Below are 16,456 nucleotides of genomic sequence, written 5' to 3' on the forward strand. Positions count from 1 at the left end.
ATGGAATATTTATTCCCCTCTTTCCCCACTTCCCAAGAGCCCAGTTCCCTACCAATACCCCACGGGCTCCCAAAGCAGATTTAGTAACTGACCAGATTGCCAACTCTCAGAAAGAAATAAGCTAAACAGAAATTTTTTTCTCTCCCTTATTTGTGAATTCTTTGGACATGTGTGTGTGCATGTGTGCATGTGTGTGTTGGGGGTGGAGAAAGTGGTATCTGCCACATTAAGAAAAAACATTAAGAGGAGATAAGCCTTCTGGAAACCACTTTAATCAGAGTATGAGCTGGTTTTTAAGAGCATTACCCAAGAACCCCAAGCATAATCAACTCTTCTTTTTTTCTTATTAATAATAGTATGACTAATCCAAAATGGTGGATAATTTTAAAATCACTTTTCAAAACTTTGGAATGCATAATATGACTTTTCACTGCAGATTTAGCTAAGAAACCAAGTGAGGCTAATCATATTTCTTTTCAACACACTAATTTGGTCTGAGAAAAATGTTTCAGGGAGTTGGAAATGGAGCCAGCCTGGAGTTAAAACTTTTTGTTAAAACCAGTTAAAACCATAATCTATCTAGAAAGTGGTTGAAGTATGCTGATAGTGGTTGGAAAGCCAAAGTGACCAGCCCCTGTAGACCTTTTAGTTGCGATCCCTTTCCCAGAATAATCATTTCCTCTCATTACCTGGGTTGTGAAGGGCAAGCCCAGCTGCCTGAGAATTGGAACTGTGTGTCGGAGGTGGGTCACAAGCTCAAGGGTACCATTTAGCTCCACGGCTGTCAGAGCTACAGCATCCAAACTGACTTTCCTGTCCCCTCCCTGGATGTTCACGCTGCCCTGGGTCTTGGTTTCTAGATGTGGAAGAATAGAAACACTCAGTAATAGCAAGGCAATGAGATACAGTGAAAAGTGTACTGGTTCTGGGGTCCCAATACTGGGATTCAAATCCCCCACCTCCGGGCATGTCACTTAAGAGCCAGGAAGACCTGAATTCAAATCTAGCCACAGACATATACTAGCTGAGTAATCTGGACAAGTCACTCTATACTTTAATTTTATTGTTTAGTTGTTTTTTTCAGGAGTGTCCAATGCTTTGTGACTCCTTTTGAGGCTTTCTTGGCAAAGATACTGGAGTGGTTTGCCATTTCCTTCTCCAGTTCATTTTACAAATGAGGAAACTGAGCCAAACAGGGTTAAGTGACTTGTCCAGGGTCAAATAGCTAGTAAGTATCTGAGGCCAGATTTGAATTCAGGAAGATGAGTTTTCCCAACTCTGGTCCTGGGACTCTATTCCTAGCAGTACTTCCTCAGCATGACAATCCATCAAATACTCATGTCTTCCCTAAGTCTTCTCATTTCTAGACTAAATATTTTAAGTTCCTTCAGTCAGTCCTCATGTCACATGAACTGAATGCCCTTTTCACCATCTTGGTTGCTCTTCTCCAGACACAAGTCCTTATTAAAAATTAAATTAAAATGTCATAGCCAGGATTGAGCAAATCTACCCATGTGAGGTTTGACGAGGGTAGAACACAGAGGAATCTTTCTATATCTAGTAGCTATGCCTGTCTCTGTCTCTGTCTCTGTCTCTTTCTCCCTCCCTTTCCCCCCTCTGCCTCTCCCTCCCCCTCTCTCCCCCTTTCCCTCTCCCTCTCCTTTTCCTCCTCTCCCCCTCTTTTTCTCTCTCTTCCTCTTCCTCTCCTCCCCTTCTTTCTCCCTCTCCCTCTCTGTCTCTTTCTCTCTCTTTCTCCTTTCTTTCTCCCCTCTCTAACTCTTACCTTCTGTCTTAGACTTGACACTAAGGCCTAAGCATTTGGGGTTCAGTGACACACTTCACTGGAGGTAAGGGTCACACAACTCAGGAGTTATGCTTCTCTTAATGCAGTCCAAGATCGCTCCACTCAACATGAGTAGTAATGGAAGTGAGACTCAAATCCAAACCCTCTGGCTCCAAATTCATTGCTCCCTATATCAAACCACACTGTCTTCTTCCTCCTTCAGAGGCCAAGAGATGCCATACTTCATTAGGTTTAGGAGGTACCTTCGGGATTATCTAATGATGATAATGATGATGATGGAGATGATGGCTAATATTTCTATAGTACTTTGAGGTTTACAAATCACCTTACATATATTATCTCTTTTGATTATCGCAACAACTCTGTGAAGTAAGTACTGTGATTATTTCCATTTTAGAGATAGAGATGAGGAAACTGAGGTAGACAGAAGTGAAGTAACATGCCCAGAGTCACATGCCATAAGGATTTGAGACAGGATTTGAAGTCAGGTCTTCCTGTCCACTCTGCCACCTGACTGGCTCAAACATATATCATTTTGCAGATAATGGAAGTGAGATCCAGAAAAAGTTAGTGACTGGCCCAAAGTCACAAATCTGGTTCATGACAGACCATGGAAATTAGAAGACAAACCTAGAGACTTGTGGGCCAGAGCTCTTCCCACTAAAATATTCTGCCTCCCCAAAACTCAAAGGTTGTTTGTTTTTTTTGTTTCTGAAGTCCTAAGTCCTTTCCAGCCACTCTTTCCAAAGCCCAGAGACTTAATGTTGGGAAATTCTTCTCTCTTACTTGAAACACTTATACGGTATCTCAAAATACTTTTGGAAAACTAAGCCCCATGAAGGACAAATCTGAGGTTTTTCATCTGGAAAGCCAAGCCTCTATGATTCATTTAAGCCTACTCCCCTGTGCCTCCCAACCATATGTCTAACCACATTTCCTACTTTGTGGACCCAATGGGGAAGAAGATTTCAAAGGTTCCTGTGACACTGTTAGTAAGGCGGCTCCTTACCAGTCCTGAGGGGCATCTACAAAACCACTTTCTGAGGGTCCACAGCAGATGGTGCTGAAGCCCCATTTCTTCTTTCACACAATGAAAATGCCAAGCTATCATCTCTGTCTGCTCTTTCCTCTGGCAGAGAACGCCTGCTTCTCAGCAGAGCAATAAAAGCTGGAGAAATATCAGTTCTCCAAGTCTTGGAAATGTTTTTCTTAGACTTCAGAGAGTTGAAGTTTGGAAGAAGAAAACCATGTTTCTAGATAACCCCCCAAAAGGAAGAAGTAACTTTTTTCCTAGACTATATACCTCTTGAGGGCAAGGACTATGACTTATTCATCTCTTCATTTTTTCCCCACTTTTAAACCCTAGTCTAGTGCCTCATACACAGTAGGTGCTTAATAAATGTTTGTTAGATTAAACTGATTTTTTTATCTTCCAGCCTTTACTCTGTATAGACTGGCTAGGGCTTTTAAACCAGAGCAGTGGCTTAAGTTACCAGTGCATAGATTCAGAGCTGACTTAACTTCATCCTCCCAATCATGTAATATTTGTGTAATATCTCTGATTATTTGAATAACCCACAACATCTCAATTATCTGTGGCAACAAAGGTAGCAGGGAGCATGTCTTATAGAAAATGTAGGGCTAAATTAAATCATATGATCATCAACTTGGGGCAAGAAGGGATCTTAGGGCCCAAAGGAATATGAAAAGGAAACTGAGAATGGAGAAGATTGTACAGCTAGCAATTGTCAGGGGCAGAATTTGAACCCAGGTATTCCTGCCTCCAGGTTCAATAGTCTAATGACTATGTCATGCTGCCTTTCAGAATAGAAGTAATCCAAAACTTTATTTTAGCCATTTGTTGCCATCTCTTCTCCCCATAAAAAAAAAATGTCCTCAGATCTTCTTTCACAGACTGACTAGAGTGTCTTTTCCTTCTACGGGTCACATCTGTCCTGCAGAAGAGATTACTAATGAGACAGATGCCTTTGAGGTAGACAGGGAAGAAGATGGGGAAGAGGAGCCAGGAGCCTAGATAATGTACATGCCAGATAAACAGCCTCTAAAGAATGAGAACAACTAAAGTTTAGTTCTTTTTTTTTTTGGCTCTTTATCTTTTAATTTTTTTAAACAACATAGCTACAATTCTATTCAGATTGGAAATCATCTTCCATTCATCTCCCATGAATTTTCCAATCTCTTTGGGATGCAGTAGATAGAGCACCAGACCAAGAATCAGGAAGACCTGAGTCCAAATCTGTTCTCAGATACTTATTAGTTGTGTGGCCCTGGGCAAGTCACTTAACTCTGTTTTTTCCAGGTTCCTCATTTGTAAAATGAGATTTTAGAGAAGAAAACCCCTCCAGTATCTTTGCCAAGAAAACCCAAATGGGGTCATGAAGAATCAGACACAATTGAAATGTCTAAACAGAAGCAAATTGGGACAGCTGGGTGGTGTAGGGAGTCAGGAAGACCTGAGTTCAAATCCCACCTCACCTACTTCCTAACTGGGTACCTCTGGGGCAAGTCACTTAAGTACTCTTACGCTTACCTTCAGGTTTCCCATTCCTAAAATGCACTTACCTCACAGGATTCTGAAGACCAAATGAGATGGTAGATAGTATATGTAAAGTGTAATAGTCCTAGCTATTAGAAATGATAGTCCCTAGCATGAGACTAGAACCTGCAACTCAGAGATTAGTCACTGAGGGCAACTACTTTCAGTGCATTTTAACCCTGGCTCCAATAGATGCTTGCTGATGACGTGATTAGGTCATCGAGCAGGCTGCCTCCTGACACATGCTCAGGTGAGAGTCCTTGCCCCAGGAAGGAGGCGGATGACCAGGACGCCTTACTTACCCAGTGTCTGCAGCTCTACAGTGAGACCAGCCACCTCGGGGTAGCCGGTCCCCAGCCTCAGCGCGGTGCTGTTATGTTTGCTCCAGCAGGAGATGGCCATTTGCTGTCCAGTGTAAGAACAGCTCACGGTGTAGTGGAGAGAGGTCCGCCCCGCCAGAATATTCACAGAGCTGTTCACGTTGGGACCGGCTCCTCGAAGGTCCATCACGAACTGAAATAACCCAAAAGGAGGTGCTGAGCCACTCTCTGGGCCTCACCTGTCACCCTCTGGGGACGAGCCCATCGCCTCCTGCACTGCCCTAGAACAAGCTCTCTGTGGCTCCTGCAATGCCATGGGCTTCGTGGACCCTCCTGCCCCCATTCGAGGAAGGAGCTGATCCAGCTGGATCATTGTCTTCTACCAGGAATTGTAAAGAAAGAAGATGAAAACAAAGGGGACCCCACTGTCATCTGTGAGTTTAACTGTGCCTTCAAGGATCACCTCAGCCATCCCTTTGAGCGGTCTGGGAGGAAGAAGACTGTCCGCCCTGCCTGCAAGGATGCAGGGAAATGAGGGGAGAAAGCCCCAGTGACCATCTCGCTGCCCCTCTTCCCCGGGTGGGGGGAGTCTTGGCCCCAGGCTCAGCAGCTGGGCTTGACCAGAACCCTCTGGGGATCTAAGCACCGCTCAGGCTCGAGGTGAACAAGGCTTTCACGAATTAAGAGAGAAGCACTTTCTGGGGTTATGGAAAAGAAGCCTGAGAGCTGATGTACCTGAAGAGAATCTGGGAGTCCGCACTGCAACAGCACAGGCCAGTTATGCCAAAGGGCCCCGGACCAGGACTGTCTGGCCATGCTGCTTTGGCTGTGGCCCCCGAAGGTGATGATGCCCGAGCCGTACTGGGCCCTCCCGCTCAAGTTCTTGGCTGCTTGGTGGTCCAGAGAGACCTGGGTGAACAAGACTGAAGTCAGAGAAGAATCCACTTTATCGGCTCCAAAAGCCCCACTGGGGTGGGAACCAAGTGGAGTTATGGGAGGTCTCAGGACTGGAGTGGAAGACTGGATTAGAGAGGGGCTTCTCAATCTGAGGTATATAAACTTGTTTGTTTTAACACATTTTCATGATTGTATTTAGACATATAATTGGCTTCCTTTGTGATCATGTGTCTTTTCTTTTATGCATTTAAAAACATCATTCGGAGAAAAAGTCTATTATACTTGACCAGACCTCCAAAGGGGTCCAGGACACATAAAAAAGGTTTAAAAGTCTTGTTTAAAATAAGAACATAAGACACATGTAAAACCCAGTGGAATTGAGCGTTGGCTACGGGAATGGAGTAGAAAAGAGGGGAGGGAAAGAACATGAATCATGTAACCATGGAAAAACATTCTTAATTAATCAGCTAAATAAAATTAAAAAAGAATAAAAAAATAAAATCCTTGAACACAGAATGTTAGAACCAGAAGAAATATTCAAGATCATCTCCTCTATAGATGAGGAAACAAACCAAAGAGGTCTAAATCAGAGTTCTGACTTTGGAAGTCATCTTGTGCAATCCCACCCTCCTTGCTTTATAAACGGATGAAAATTAAGCCCAGAGAAGGTGCCTTTTGCAAAGTCTCACAGTGAAGTCAGGATTCAAACCCACGTCCTCTGATTCTAAAACTGGTTATTTTTATTTTCCCCTTCTACAACCTGCTGCTCCTCAGGAAGCAACTCCCTGGAGGTCATAGGACTAGTTATTGGAAGAGTTGAAACTACAACTGGTTGTTAGTTCCACACACCTTCAGTTCTACCACGTTGTCTCCCTGAAGGCATCTCAAACTAACTTTGTCTATTGGGGAGATTAAAGAGAGTCCTAAGGAATAGGAAGGAGGAGAGGGGTGACTTACCTGTAGTTCTATCCTGTCTTCCACCCCTAGTGCCTGTAACATTGGGACATTTTGTCGGATTTTGTAGTCGAGGGAAACATAGTCTGATTGTTGAGTGAAACTGAGCTCTTCAGAAATCTGTTCACAATTAACAAAGGATATGAGATCAGACAAGGGGGCAGCCTCCACAGGACTCCTACCTCAGTTCTATGTTGAGCAGTTCTTTGGTAGATCCCTTCTTGGACCTTTCCCAGAGAGGAGCCACTCTCACCTGTTTGCTGTCCATGCCACATCGGATAGTCCGCTTGTAACTGTGATTATTTCTCACTGTAGTCACATCCACCAGGGTCCGAGCTGGGATGCCAAAGTGGACACTGTCAGGGAGGTTGTGGGTGAAGAGCATGTCTAGTTCTTGGTGTGTCTGGGTCAAGTGAAAAAAGAAAGGACAACCAAATATACCAAAATATTCATTGCCACATTTTTTTTTATGGTAGCAAAGAACAGCAATAAAGTAAATGCTTGTGGATTGGTGAATAGGCTAAACAAATTGTGGTAAATGAATACAATGGACTATTACTGTGATGTGAAAAATTATGGGTATGAAAGAATTCAGAGAAACATGGGAAGATGTACAAACTGTTGCAGATGACAATAAACAGAACCAGGGAACCAAAATATACCACAACTTCAGCAATGTAAACAGAAAGAACAGAAAAAAAAGAATCTAAACTGAATGCTGAGTAATAATTATAATGGCTAAGGATGAGTCTTAGAGAAGAGTGGTGAAAATGGACCACCTAAATCATAGATATGTAATATTATATATACTGTCAGAAGTGGTTTAATTGTTTTTGTTAAAGTATTTTTTCTTCCTCCTTTGTAATTATTTTGTTAAAAGGATGACTTGCTTTATAGGGAAAAGGTAAGAAATACATTCAGAGAAATGCAAATCAAAACAACTCTGAGGTATCATCTCACACCTAACAGATTGGCTAACATGACAGCAAAGGAAAGCAGTGAATGCTGGAGGGGATGTGGCAAAGTCGGGACATTAATGCATTGCTGGTGGAGTTATGAATTGATCCAACCATTCTGGAAGCCAATTTGGAACTATGCACAAAGGGCTTTAAAAAAGACTGTCTGCCCTTTGATCCAGCCATAGTACTGCTGGGTTTGTACCCTGAAGAGATAAGAAGGAAAAAGACCTGTACAAGAATATTCATAGCTACACTCTTTGTGGTGGCAAAAAATTGGAAAAATGAGGGGATGCTCTTCAATTGGGGAATGGCTGAACAAATTGTGGTATCTGTTGGTGATGGAATACTATTGTGCTCAGAGGAATAATGAACTGGAGGAATTCCATGTGAACTGGAATGACCTCCAGGAATTGATGCAGAGTGAAAGGAATAGCACCAGGAAAACATCATACACAGAGATGGATACACTGTGGCATAATGGAATGGAATGGACTTCTCTACTAGCAGCAATGCAATAATCCAGGAAAATTCTGAGGGATTTATGAGAAAGAACACTATCCTCATCCAGAGAAAGAACTGTGGGAGTAGAAACACAGAAGAAAAACAATTGCTTGATCACATTGTGAGTTTCAAAATGTTGGGGCCAGGGAGGGGGGGAACTACATCTCCCAGCATGGCTCAGGGGTCCCTTCCCCAGCATGGGATTGGTCCATTCCCCAGCCATAACATTTTGAAACTCACAATATGGGTAGATGGGGATATGATTGGGGATGTAGACTCTAAATGATCACCCTAATGCAAATATTAATAATATGGAAATAGGTCTTGATCAATGACACACGTAAAACCCAGTGGAATTGCTCATCGGCTACAAGAGGGGGGTGGGAAGAGGGGAGGGAAAGAACATGAATCATGGAACCATGGAAAAATATTATAAATCAATTAAAAATTTTCAAATAAAAAAAGAAATACATTTAGTAATGAAGATGATGTAAAAAGAAGATATTTAAAAGAGATGAAAAGAAAAGAGGAATGAAATTTCTTGTTGAGAATAATGCTTAGATTCTCTATTCCCATTGCTCAGGAAATTAGTCTAAAACAGTAGGATCATAACTTCCCAGCTGGAAGGTATTTTAGAGTTCATTTCATCCAAACCCCTCATTTTTCAGATTAGGAAACTAAAGTCCAGAAATATTAAGCGACTTAACTAGGTTCATATATTATACACACACACACACACACACACACATATATATATATATATATATATATATATATATATATATATATATATAAAGGGCTTTGCTTTGAGCGTGTCCAGATCACCCAATATGGAGGCACCCACTTGGGAGACACCAGGGACCTGTTTCTGGGAGAAGGTATTCTATGCTGCCATACAACATGGATGGAAACAGCTTCTTTCCCTTGGCTACATAGTCAGAACAAGCTGTGACTTTAAATTCATCAGACGAGGATGATTTCATTTTGTCTCTTTCTAATGGTATCCAATAGGGGATAAACGCCCCATTCATTCACAGGATGGATATCAGGAACTGACCTGGGTGAGGGAAAGTAGCCCTTCCCTTCTGGGACCCCAATAGACCTGAGGATGGGACTGGAGGTTTTGTCTGCTTAATTTGCCCTTTTCAGTTCTAGGTTTAGGCAGTAGAGTCTCTGGACCTGACTCAAGCCATGGAGACTTTGGAGATGGTATTCTAGGTCAGAAGTTGCTGCCAACCTGGCAGGAAAGCCCTGAGAAGCCAAAGTGACCTTAACTTGAACCCAAAGAGGAACTCTGGAACTTGGTGGGACTAGACTATATAAGAACTGAAAGAACCTGGAACCTAATCCCTCTTCTGGCCCGGAGACTAGGGTGGTTTAAGGAGGAATTATGTTTCCATATGTGTATTTGATGGGGAAAGAAGTGTTGGGGTTTTTTTTAACCATTACCTTCTGTCTTGAAATCAAAAATACTAAGTATTGATTTCAAGGCAGAAGAGCAATGAGGGCTAGGCACTGGGGGGTTAAGTGTCTTGCCCAGGGTCACACAGTTAGGAAGAATCTGAGGCCAAATTTGAACCCAGATCCCCAACTCCAGGCCTGGTCCTCTATCCGTTGGAGAGGTGTTTTAATGTTTATTCTTCTTATAGCTTTGTATATTCTTTATAAAAATTTATCTGACTGGTAATTGGTTAATTTGAACTGGGCTGAAGGAAACTCCCTAAAATTGAGACAATGGCAGAGACACTAGATATCTCCCCAAAATGGGTAGTGGAGAACCCTTAAGAGGGAAGTGAAGTGTAATAGATATGGCTTTCAGGCAGTTGTGGGTAGAGAGGTCACAAATTGGCAGATTCAAGATTCAAATCCAGGTCCTCTGCCTCCAAATGAAGACTTCTATCCACTACAGTACACTGTCTCACCCCAGAGCAGAAGGGAGTCCTTAATGTTGTGCCCCTTTGGAGTTTATCTCCATCATGTGAGAGGCCCTTGCCTTTCCCAATTTCGGAGCATTCAGCTTTAATTTTCTCCCAGGTAACTTGAATAAGTACTCATGTAGAGCACTCAGCACAGTATGTGGCACATAGTAGGAGCTTAATAAATGTTTATTGATTAATTTTTTTCAGTCCACAATTCTCCCAAACTCCAGCTCTGCCAGAGGAAAATCAGATGCTCAGGTTGCCATGCTCACCCAATAACCACTCAATACTTGACTAGTGACCCACTTACCTCAGTGGCCTTTAGGATGAGGAGCCCTCGGATGGTGCTGTCATCCACAGTGACCAACATCTGGGCATCCAGATCCACACTGTTCACTACCACGTAGCCTGAGCCATCAATCCTACCTGGGGCCCCAAGAGCCTAAAGAGGTTTAAAAAAAACTAGATCATAGGATCACAGTGTTTAGATTTAAGAATTAGAAGAGACTTAAAAGGCCATCTCATCCAATACTATTTTTATTACAATACCAGAGTTTGTAAATTTTACAAAATTGCTTTACAAATGCAGCAACTACTCACAAGCCTCATCCCGATATTGATCCCATGAAAACTTTGACCTGCTTAATTTCTCTTATCTAGGAGAGTTTGCCCCTATTTATAAAATCTGGTGGTCCTCTACTTCTAGGTGCTTACTATAAAGCAGGAAGCCAAAAAGAGCTCCTGCAAAACTCTTCAGTTTAATTTACTTGCACCAGAACAATCTAGACTTCTTAGTGATGTTCTAGAGTCAAATAAGTTTTACTTTGTTTAAAAATATATTTGCCAAGGTTGAAAGATTTGCTATGTCTGTAAAAGTTGTGACAAATATCCATCAGTTCTTAGGGGTTTTTTGTAATAGAGAAACTTATATGAAATATGATAGTGGGTTTGTTTGCTATTGTATTTAACTGGGCTATTGTGAATTTTGGGGACTTTGATACTTCTTTGAATGTGCAGTATCTACTGTACTACTGCTTTATTTTGAAAATTGTTTGTACTCACACAGTGGTTAAGTTAAAAAGGACATGGATCTCATTTTTTGGTGAGAAACCTTTGTATTCTACCTCTCCTTGGCTGACACAGTGTGTTGCTAATTGTAAGCTATATATTTTTTATTTTTAAAACCCTTTTTATTATTGTTTTTCCTTGAATGTGCAATATAGTATTTGAGTTTTATTTTTTCTTTCCTTTTTGTATTTGAAGCACATGTCAACAGTATTGAGATTTTTCTTTTAATTTTTTTGATTTTACAGTAATATAAGTTTAAAATACATTTGTTCTAATATTAATGCATACCCCAAAAGCTTTAGACTATAAAAATGATGCCATTGATTGTTTAAAAAAATTATGGGACTTTGCTTAATGATTTTATCTGATTCCAGGAGAAGGGAATACAAAAAGAGCCAGTGCACAGTGCCAAAGAAGCACAAAGCAAAATTGCATAGTGCCAATAGAGCACAAGGTCAAAGAGACCAACCAATCCCAATGGAATTGATGAATTTTGAGCCAAGACAAGAGGACTAGAACTTGTTTGGGGTTCGAGGTTGTAGCTGTTATGACATATGTCAAAGGCAGGTCTTCCTTGTCCCACATTCTACCAAGTATCTCAAATTTGACTCCTACTTGACTCCTATAATCTAGTCCCTATTCTGTCTTTCATTGTGTGACAAAACTTTTTGTAGTCCTGGATGCTGATTGGGTAAATGCACAATTGCTTAAATCATTTTAATTGGGCCCTGATCCAAGGACCTGTTATATATAGGTTTATTTTCCTTTACTTAAAATTTTTACACATAAGACTTTGATAGTCTATATTTCATCTAGAAATTATTTTTTATTTTTATTTGGATTTTTTAAAATTTCTATTGTCAATTGATTCATATACCTCATAACTCAGTCACGCATCCCTAAGTGATCCCTGTGTTTTTCAACACCCTCTTCAGGAGAGAATGTATTATCATTCTAAAATGCAAAGTTTAAATTCTTTTTGAGAGTAATTTTAGGTTAAGAAACATGCTACCTCTCCAAATCCAGAAAGTGAACTGTTTGGAGAAGGCACCATGAAGGTGCCTCCACAGACCACACATTGCACCAGAAGATCCAGAGTGAACTTTGGGATGTGGTTGAATGTAGTTATTTTGTATATATACTCTTATGCTGAAAGGGACTTCCCCCTAACTGGCTTTTTGTCAATGCACCTAGCAATCATTGGTATTGTTCTCTTTTCCTTTTATCCCCAAATTATTATAATTTAAAAGTTGGTTACGTTCACAAGATCCATTGGAGAGACCAGTCTTCCATGGATCTCAGGGGGAATGTATAATTGAAAATCTGTTACCCAAAAAAAAAGAACTACATTTCCCAGGAGCCCACTGACTTCCTGTCATTACATACTTCCTATAGACAGGGGATATTAAACGGGGACTTGGAGGGTCCTGTTCTCTTTGGCATCTTGGCTTGATGGTGGTAAGTGGGATTTTCAACAGGCTGATCAGCCATGGGGCACATGGTCTTTATTTTGTACCCCTCTAATTCCTTTATTTTTGATAATCATTAATAAATCCCTTAAAATATAACATTTTATTATTAAGATTTTATTTTAATTTTTATAGTTCTTTATCTGTCAAATGAGCTGGAGAAGGAAATGGCAAATCACTCCAGTATTTCTGTCAAGAAAACCCTAAATCAGGTCTTGTAGAGTTGGATGGTACTTAAACAATTGAACAACAATGCTCATTAGCAACATTATCATTATAAATCACTCATTAAGCACCTAATGGTCCTTTGAACTTTGCCTGGCATAATAATTTATTTCCTATTAGACTATCCCAGTATCTCTTAGGCACTGGGCATGTGGGTCAATGTTTATTTCTGCAGTCTATTTGAAAAATATATCCCTCCCATCCTTAAACATTGTTTCTTTCTTTCTTTTTTCTTTCTTTCTTTTGTTCTTTCTTTCTTTTTCTCTTACCTTCTGTCTTAGTATCAATTCTAAGACAGAAAAGTAGCAAGAGCTAAGCAATTAGGGTTAAGTGACTTGCCCAGGGTCACACATCTAGAAAGTGTTTGAGGTCAAATTTGAACCTAGAACCACTCATTTCTATACTCTCAATCCACTGAGCTACCCAGCTGCTCTCCCTGCCCCAGATTTATTTCTTATGCCACCTTCTGCCCTTCCTGGTCCCCAACTGCTGGAGCCATCCCTGTTAAGCTTGCTTTATATCTGCTGGGTTTTGCATGTCTTTATGCCTAAGCTGATTTACGTGCATTTGTGTCCCCCATTAGATTAGAAGCCCCTTGGTGGCAGGATTGTTTCGTTTTTTTCTCTCTGAATCCCCCGGGTGCTCAGCACACTTCAAACATGCTCGAGGACTAATCGTTCATCTTTCTGGATGACCTAGAGGTTGGGGAGCACAACGTCCCATTGGCTTCTGCTCCCTCTCCTCCCCCCCCCCCCCCCAAGTACCTGCATCGCTTGGCAGGAGTTCTCTGCGAGCACCCTCCACTGGAATCTCTTCTCCAGCTGCAGATCCCCATTGGCTTGGAGTTCGCAGGTTCCGGATCTCAGCTCCAGACCCAGCTGGTACTTGGCCTGTTTGCCAGCTTGAAGAGACAGCTTGGTCTCTTCTGGAACAGCCCAGAGCGCCGGCAAGTTGTGCCGGAGTGCAGCCCGGATGGTGAGCTGGGGCTGGCACGTTCCCCGGAGCTCCAAGTAGGCTGCCTGGCCGCCCTTCGTCATCAGGGTGCAGAGCAGCTTGGTCTGACAGCTCCCCCCCTGCGCGGATCCATTGACGCGTATCTGGGCGGGGATCCCGAGCTCCTGTCCACCATGGGAGAAAATGGCCCCTCAGCTCCAGGCTGGGATCTCACACCTCCCGCTCCCCAAGGGTAGCTCTTCTTGCCTAATCCCGTCTGTAGCACTAGACTAAACATCTTCATCACAGATGTCTTGGCGGAGAGGAAAGCACGTGGGATCGGAGGGGGGGAATAATGGATGTGCTCATAAATGCTAAGAGTTACTAAAGAGCGTGGGAGGGTGGGAAGCAGGCAACAAAGAGAAGCCATTGGAGTGAAGGGGGCCCAAAGATAAAGTGGCAGGAAGTGAGACTAAGCTACGAATGGCAGCTCAAGAGTCCAGATGTCTAGGAGGAGGATTAAAGAGAGACAGGCGGAGTGACTCAGTGACCGTGTGGAGGAGGAGATCTAGAAATAATACCCTCACTTGGCAGAAGCATTTTGAGGTGGATGAAGTGCTTTTTTAATAACAGTCCAGCCAGGTTGGCTTTATTAGTATAATTATACCCATTTGATAGATGAGGATATTGAGACTTGGGGAGGCTAAGCAGCTAAGAATTACAGCTGTGTTTTTATTTTAATTTAATTTTATTTTTCTGTCTTATAATCAATACTGAGTATTGGTACCAAGGCAGAAGAGTGGTAAGGGCTAGGCAATGGGGGTCACCTGACTCACTAGGAAGTGTGTGAGGTCACATTTGAACCCAGGACCTCCTATCTCTGGGCCTGGCTCTCAATCCACTAAGCCACCTACTTGCCCTCACAGCTATGGTTTAAACTCAAGTCCTCTGACATCAAACCCATCATTTTTGTCACCATACCACACACCAAGAAAATTATATTACCAAGGCTGGAGTTCTAAAAAAGGATTTTTTCTTCTTCCTCCTTCTTTTCTTCCCTCCCCCTCAAAATCCCCCAAGTGCAATAAAAAAGAAGCAAAATCAGATTGCCTTAGTCTGACATTTTTTCCCAGGATGCCATTTGGAGAATCCAAACCCCCTCCCTTCCTCACCCACTACCCTGCAGGGATTCAAAGGAGGTTTCCCTACGTGATCATGAACCTATTTCACATGCAATTGTATGGATCCAAAATACCCCTAAAAGAACTTTAATCCCCAGGTTGCAGCATAGTATAATGGAGAGCATGCCATGATTTAAAACCAAGGGCTCTGAGTTCAAATCCTCACTCTGATATTAGTTAGTGAAGAAGCACAATATTAAAGTCTCAACCATAGCCAAGTCACGAGGATTAGAGCCACCCCAGGATCTTTTCTTTCATGTCCATCCCTCCCAGACCTACCTGTAGTAGCTCACAGTCTGTCTCTGTCTCCAGCACCCACTGGGTTTTGTTCCCGGGCTGCAGCTCCATACTGCCTCGAAGCTGGCACTGCCCAACTTGGAGAGTCAAGGAGCTTTGTGGATCAGGGTCCAACCCTGCCTGCAGTTGGATGGTGCTGCTGGGGGGCAGCCCCAGGCGGCTCAGGGACTGGAAGGAGTGCTGGAGGCTTCCTTGCACCATGGACTTTTGTCTGCAGGAACTTGCTAAGTGCATGTGAGCATCTCCTCCATCGCTCTGGAGGGCCATGGTGAGGTCACTGCTACAGGCTCCAACCCTGAGGGAGCCCCTTGTGGCTAAGCTCTGGGGAAAGCCTGCTTTCTGTAATCATGGGGGGAAAAAAGAAGGTTTTATGGAGTACAAAGCATAAAGGCTTCTGAAGACCAAAAGAACTGGGGCATTCTTAGGGAAATAGAAGTGGGAAGGGGAAATTAGGGGAGTCGAAAATCTGGTATACATTTGCTCAGAGGCATTCCCTCAAAAGTAATAGCTCCTATTTGGCTCATAATTTCATATTGTGATTTATTTCCATTGCTTCTGGCCTCTCTCCATCCTAAATGGCACAGTCACTGGCAAAGGTATGCTGGAGCCAAGTAGTATAGGCTCAGGAGAGCCAATGATTACATTTTCCGTGTGAGAATTACACTTCAGAATCGTTTGGGCAGCACTATGAAACAGGCATAATCTGTCGGCTTTTTTGGTCTTTAATACACATCTTTATTTCTTAATAAGCTCAAAGCTTTTTTAAAAAATAAAGTTCTAACACAATTTGACAAAAGAAAATTGCCTGAGAAGGCCAGTGACCATTAAGAAAGAATCCCACAGAGTAGAAACACCGAAGGAAAACAACTGCCTGATCACATGGGTTGATGGGGATATGATCGAGAATGTAGGCTCTAAGCGATCCCCCTGGTGCAAATATCAATAACATGGAAATAGGTCTTGATCAATGGCATACGTAAAACCCAGTGGACTTGCACATCGGCTATGGTGGGAGGAGGAGGGGAGGGAAAGAACATGAATCTTGTACCCATGGGGAAATATCCTAAATTAATTAAAATATTTTTTTTCCAAATTAAAAAAATTAGTATAAAAAAGAAAGAATCCTACACATCTTTTTTTTTTAACCCTTAGCTTCTGTTTTAGAATTGGTATTGGCTCCAAGGCAGAAGAATGGAAAGAGCCAGGCAACTGGGGTTAAGTGACTTGTCCAGTCTCATATAGCTAGTAGCTGAGACCAGACTTGAACTCAGGACATTCACACCTCCAGACCTGGCTTTCTATTCACTGAGCCATGTAATTGCCCCATTTCACATATCTCAAGTTGCTAACATGTTAAGAATTCCAGTGTCTA

At 42.2% G+C, this 16,456-nt stretch overlaps 1 protein-coding gene across 2 annotated transcripts in view; it reads right to left on the bottom strand.

Moving 5' to 3' along the window:
• Positions 1–16,456, bottom strand: part of LOC103099164 (uncharacterized) — a 148,558-nt gene that overhangs the window by 60,958 nt on the left and 71,144 nt on the right. For both annotated transcript variants that reach the window (XM_056806147.1, XM_056806148.1), the window contains 8 exons: positions 15,067–15,423; positions 13,438–13,791; positions 10,222–10,353; positions 6,786–6,935; positions 6,536–6,652; positions 5,417–5,590; positions 4,664–4,874; positions 690–856 (listed from right to left, as the gene is read on the bottom strand). In XM_056806147.1, coding sequence (XP_056662125.1) covers positions 690–856; positions 4,664–4,874; positions 5,417–5,590; positions 6,536–6,652; positions 6,786–6,935; positions 10,222–10,353; positions 13,438–13,791; positions 15,067–15,423 — 1,662 coding nt within the window. The remainder of the gene's footprint in view (positions 1–689; positions 857–4,663; positions 4,875–5,416; positions 5,591–6,535; positions 6,653–6,785; positions 6,936–10,221; positions 10,354–13,437; positions 13,792–15,066; positions 15,424–16,456) is intronic.

Source organism: Monodelphis domestica, chromosome 7 (genome assembly GCF_027887165.1).
Source record: "Monodelphis domestica isolate mMonDom1 chromosome 7, mMonDom1.pri, whole genome shotgun sequence".
NCBI lineage: Eukaryota > Metazoa > Chordata > Mammalia > Didelphimorphia > Didelphidae > Monodelphis > Monodelphis domestica.